Here is a 5394-nt window from a genome sequence, read left to right as displayed (position 1 = left end):
CTTTTTGATTCCCCCTGTCAAGAAGTAACATCTTTATGTTTTTGGCGCTATGTATGCTATTAGCCTTCCGTCAACTCGATGGGTAGAGAGCTCAAATCCGTACCCCAAGATGGGGGATTTGATTAATTACTCATTGACAAAATTTCCATGTCAATGTGTCAAAGCAATGACATGATTGTATCAAAACAGTTGGTATGTCCATCTCATTTAAAACTCTCTACATTATATTGTTGAAATGTCGTATTTCTTCATGTCATTCTCTCCATCACAACTAGGCCATCTATTGAAGTTGGGACCCTTGATCAATATTCTAGTCCCAATTCCTTCTTGATTTTTAAATCATAGGCTTGGTCTTGGAATACAAACCCCTCCCTCCATATACAAACCATTATTAAATTATAGATGTTAGTTTCCTCTAAGAAAACATTTCAAATGTGAAATGTTTTTTGAGCTACTCTGATTTTTGTATCCTTAGTGCCATTTGCATTTCTCTATGTTACGTACACATGCTTATGCACATATACATATAGCGTTCTCACCGACATCAATCAAGCGACGTAAAATTCTTGGTATTTGATGTTTGTTTATTTTATTTCAAGAAGTTCCAAATGACATGAACACAGAAAATTGGCCAGTTGAAAATTTAAAAATCCGGCTACGGTATCGAGGATTAGGAAAAAAAATTCTGGTAGGGATTAAAAACTTTCTTCAATCCTTGGTTAGGGAGTATTTCTCTTTTTTCCTAAAAATACAGTGCCCTTTTTGTATTTAGTTCATATATTTCGCTACCCAAGAAGGAATTATACTTCATCCTTTTGTTTTGACTATTATCAAGATTGTTACCTTTTACCCTTTCTAAAAAATGGTTAACCTTTCCCATTTGGCTAAAATTTAATTTGGCTTTACTTTTTCATTTCGAGGATTTTGGCGCAACCATCACTTTGTGAGAGTTCCAACTTCACTTATGGTAGAACCTGATTCTTGGGTCATGCTCTCTACCTTTACACTTTCCACATCACGAGACCAAGTAGGACTAAGGATAACTTTATCCCGATTGTCAAGGGTTCAATGTCTTTTGTGGCTTTAGGGCTCTGCAGAATGCACATTTCTCGAAAGTTCTCCTTATGTTGTCCAAAATCCATGCCATCATAGTCAGCCGTCCATTTATGATTGATGATAGTCAAGGATTAACGGGTACGTCTCTTCTTCTTTTTTTGTCATGAGCAGATGTGCATCCTATCATTGCATCTCTTTCTTTCTTTCTTTCTTTCTTTCTTTAAGATATCAGAGAGACACACACGCATCTCTTCCATTTTCAAGAGGATTTATTCATTCATTTATGATTATGATTGAATTACCAAGTCATTTCATTTCGTGTTTGTCGGTTAATTTGCTTCTTCTTTGTGTAGAGTAAGTAGGTAGTCGCGCGTGGCCACAGCAGCTATGGCAGCGCCTCCTCCTCCTCCATCGCCTCATCCCAATCCCAATCCCAATCCCAAGAGTTTGTCAGAGGATGATGGTGGCATGCAGGCCCTCCGTGCCATCTGCGACACTCTCGTACCTTCTCTTGTATCACCACCGCCGCCTTTAATCACCATCCATAATGATAAGAGTGAGAACGCTGCCGCCGCTCCTTCTCATCGTCGTCGGCTAGGAATTAATACTAAAAGCAATGAAGAAAACGAAGACGAGGAGGAGCAAGAAATCCTTTCAGCTTTCTTTGCTCTTTCTGCGACCCCTGATGGCTTCCCGGAAGAGGTAGGTATGTAAGCAGGTAATGCTGAAGCAAGTAAAAGTGTATGTATGTATGTATATGTATATGTATATGTATATATGCAGCTCATATTCTTACTGATCATCCATTGCTTTTGATATTTGATCAAAATTCAAATGCTTACTAATGCTCATTAATTAATGAAGTATGTTTATTTATTTTATTTATTCATGGATAGGTTGCTTCCAAGATGAGCACATATCTTCGCCCATCAGATCTTATCCATGTGAGACGCCTTCTCTGGCTCCTTTCCACCAGGCTCGGCACCCTTCTGCTCTGTGGCCGCCATGCTCTCCTCCTCCCCTTCACCCATCCTTCTTCTTCTTCTTCTTCTTCTTCTTCTTCTTCGGCCACATCCTCGCCTCATAATCCTCTTTTTGGGTTGATGACCATCAAGTCCTTCCCTTCCCTCCCTTTAGCAACCAGGGAGAAGATTTTGGTTTCTTGGGCGTCTGGATCACCCATGCTGTCCATGAGGCTCGTGTTTCAGCTCTTCAAATTATTCATTTTACGAGAGTTCTACTCCAAGGTTTCACACAACTTTCTACTCACACCACCACCAATAATAATAATAACAATAATAATAGCCCGAGTCCTAACAATTCTCATATTACTTTTGAGCCTCCTTCTCATTGATTATCTATTGAATGAGATATCTGTCCGCCTGCCTGCGTGTTGGTCCATATTGGTAAAATAATTAGTTTAGTTCAATGAGGTCTCACGGTGGATTGTCATGAATATTATATAATATATATATATATATTAGGTTGGGGTTGATGGCACCAATCCGATTTTGTGGAAGGCAATCAATTACCCTGGTCCAGATCCAGCTGCTATGGCACATGGCCGTGATGAATGCGATATTGTCCTCGAGAGCAGGATCGTGGATTGCTGCAATCACAACCCTGGACAGATCACTGCACAATTACAGAAGCTGGGAGTCACAACAACAGTAAGCACATGATAATGAGAACTGGATTTCTTAAGGAGGATTAGATTAGATTAAATTAGATCAGGTCTTTGTTTTTAATCATGGGGGGGATGAATGGGATAGAATTATGAATGATTAAGTATATATATATATATATATATGTGATGATGCCAAGGCTTGATTGGTTGCAGACGGTGGCAAAGAATTCGATGAAGATCAAGATTGATGCCGATGCTGTAATTGTTGGATCGGGCGCGGGAGGATCAGTGGTGGCAGCACAAATAGCGGAAGCGGGCTACAAGGTGGTGGTGCTAGAGAAAGGTCGACATTTTCCTCGGACAGAGCTCCATCTGCTGGAAGGGCGCTCCACAGACATGTACGAGCACGGATCCTACTTAATCACAAAGAATGGCAGTGCGATGCTATTCGCTGGGTCCAACTTGGGTGGCGGGACTACCGTGAATTGGTCGGCATCATTCAAGACACCGGCGCATGTGAGGAAGGAGTGGGCGACCGAATTCGGATTGGAAATGTTCGAGGAGGGCAGTGAATACGAAGAGGTAATGGAGAGGGTATGTGAGAGGATGGGCGTGCAGCAAGAAGCGGCGAAGCCTCATGAAAGCCTCGGGAATGCGATGCTTCGGAAAGGATGCGAGGCAATGGGTATGCACGTTGGGAACGTGCCCAGGAACTCGGCAGCGGAGCACCATTGTGGATGGTGTGGGATGGGCTGCAAATCAGGCACTAAGAAAGCCGCGGGCCGGACATGGCTTCCTGATGCTGTCAAAGCCGGGGCCGTCATACTCACGTCCTGTGAAGCCAGGCAGGTGATCCTACAGCAGCATGGGCATGGGCATGGGAATGGGCGCAGAGGTGTGGCTGGGGTTATAGCAAGATCAAGATCGAGCGGTGGTAGCGGTAGCGGTAGCGGTTGGAATGGGCAGGTAGAGTTGGAGATCAGCGCAGGAGTTGTGGTGATGGCGGCTGGAGCTCTGTGGACACCGGTGCTTCTCCGGAGGAGTGGACTAAGGAACAAGCATATCGGCAAGAACCTGCACATACATCCGGTGCTGTCCGTGTGGGGTTACTTCCCGGACGCCCCATCCCATGTGAAGCCGTACGAGGGCGGCATCATGACATCCTTCTCGGTCCACGCCGCGAATTGGGACACCTCCGGCTACGGTGCGCTCCTCATGGTTCCATCCCTCCACCCGGGGGGCTTCGCCGCATTCATGCCGTGGCGTGGGGCTATGGACAGCAAGCTCACCATGCTACGCTTCTCTAAAACCGCTCACCTCGTCGCCCTCACTCGCGACACCACCTCTGGCAGTGTGACCCAGGACGACGAGGATCGCCTCTCCATTGACTACAAATTGACGGATGTGGATCGATCGCATTGTCTAGAGGCGGCCTGCAATGGGCTCCGAGTGCTGGCAGCCTCGGGCGCCTCACTTATAGGCACGTCTAATGTGGATGGGGCCGCACACTTGGACTTATCCCGCCCTCATTCCAATTCCAGCTCCACACAATTCGAAGACTTTTTGACTTATGTCCGATCCTCGTCTCTCCGCAATTCCAACTCGCCCTTGGGATCTGCACACCAAATGGGCACGTGCCGGATGGGGGTGTCCCCATCGAATTCTGTTGTGGACCCCACCGGAGAGACTTGGGAAGTCGAGGGCCTTTTCATTGCAGACACCAGTGTTTTCCCCTCAGCAACTGGGGTGAACCCCATGGTCACAGCCCAATCGATCGCATATTGTACATCACAATCCATTCTTCGATTTCTCGTTAACAAAACCCACAATCGACCTCGACAAAGCTCCCGGTTGTAAATAAACACATTTCGCTCACTAAATGAATGCATGCCACAAAGCAATAATTGGGATTTTGTGCTTAAGAATCCATTCTATATGATAAATTTGAAGAGGAGATGAACACACCAATGTGTCCTACTCTTGCCTTTTTAAGTACATCTTCAAAATTTGTGAATTGTACAATTATAATCTAAGTCACTTTTGTTTTTAAATACTAACCTTGTCAAAGTATTAACGAAGTAGAAGGCAAGAGAACATGATGTCTTTTATAATTTCATTAGGGGGGAAATAGAAAATAATAAAATAAAAAATAATAATGTGTATGGTCTCTCATCTAAGAAACACATGAAGAGGCATTATCTCTCATTAGAAAGACACAGACACCGTTGGTGTTAAGAGATCAAGCTCAACTTAGTTTAGTTAGTTAGTCAACACATGTAACTTAGTAGTTACCTAGATAGAATCTAGTTAGTGTGTTGACCATAAAGCCTTAAATAGGATTTTGTACTTGAGTGGGATACATTGTAGATCTATCACTCCATGCTCATTTAATATAGGACTTACACGTTGTACCTATATTCTCCTAGCACTGTTATTCTCTAGCCGGACAAGGCCTAACACAAGGTGTCACGGAGACACTTCACCAAAGGGTGATTACGGCATAGGATTAAGATTCAACGATTACACCGACTTACATAGGTTACATGATTAGAATGCTTCGGTTAATTACACGCGTAAGATATAACAGTAATTACAGAACGGAAATCAAGACAGAAGTATAAACAACATAAGCTCTATTAATTATCCGCTGTCATTACAATGGGGTCCGGGCCTTTAAATAGGTTTCCGGCCCGTAGTACAAAACGGTGCCT

At 43.9% G+C, this 5394-nt stretch overlaps 2 protein-coding genes across 2 annotated transcripts; both read left to right on the top strand.

Moving 5' to 3' along the window:
- Positions 1 to 1308: 1308 nt before the first annotated feature.
- Positions 1309 to 2120, top strand: LOC147852402 (uncharacterized; the record flags this gene model as incomplete). Its single annotated transcript, XM_087333896.1, has 2 exons — positions 1309 to 1758; positions 1953 to 2120. Coding segments are annotated over exons 1-2 (483 nt in total), but the record flags the coding sequence as incomplete, so codon positions are not given.
- A 4-nt stretch (positions 2121 to 2124) lies between these two features.
- LOC147852401 (long-chain-alcohol oxidase FAO4A-like) lies at positions 2125 to 4678 on the top strand. Its single transcript, XM_087334338.1, has 3 exons — positions 2125 to 2303; positions 2541 to 2726; positions 2897 to 4678. Exons 1-3 carry the CDS (start codon positions 2160 to 2162, stop codon positions 4538 to 4540), a joined length of 1974 nt encoding a protein of 657 aa, XP_087190464.1. The 5' UTR covers positions 2125 to 2159; the 3' UTR covers positions 4541 to 4678.
- The last annotated feature ends 716 nt before the right edge of the window (positions 4679 to 5394 follow it).

Source organism: Azolla caroliniana, unplaced genomic scaffold (assembly GCF_043228905.1).
Source record: "Azolla caroliniana isolate FFs.n. ecotype wild unplaced genomic scaffold, voAzoCaro1.0.p SCAF_18, whole genome shotgun sequence".
NCBI lineage: Eukaryota > Viridiplantae > Streptophyta > Polypodiopsida > Salviniales > Salviniaceae > Azolla > Azolla caroliniana.
This window is presented reverse-complemented; position numbering and strand designations above follow the sequence as displayed.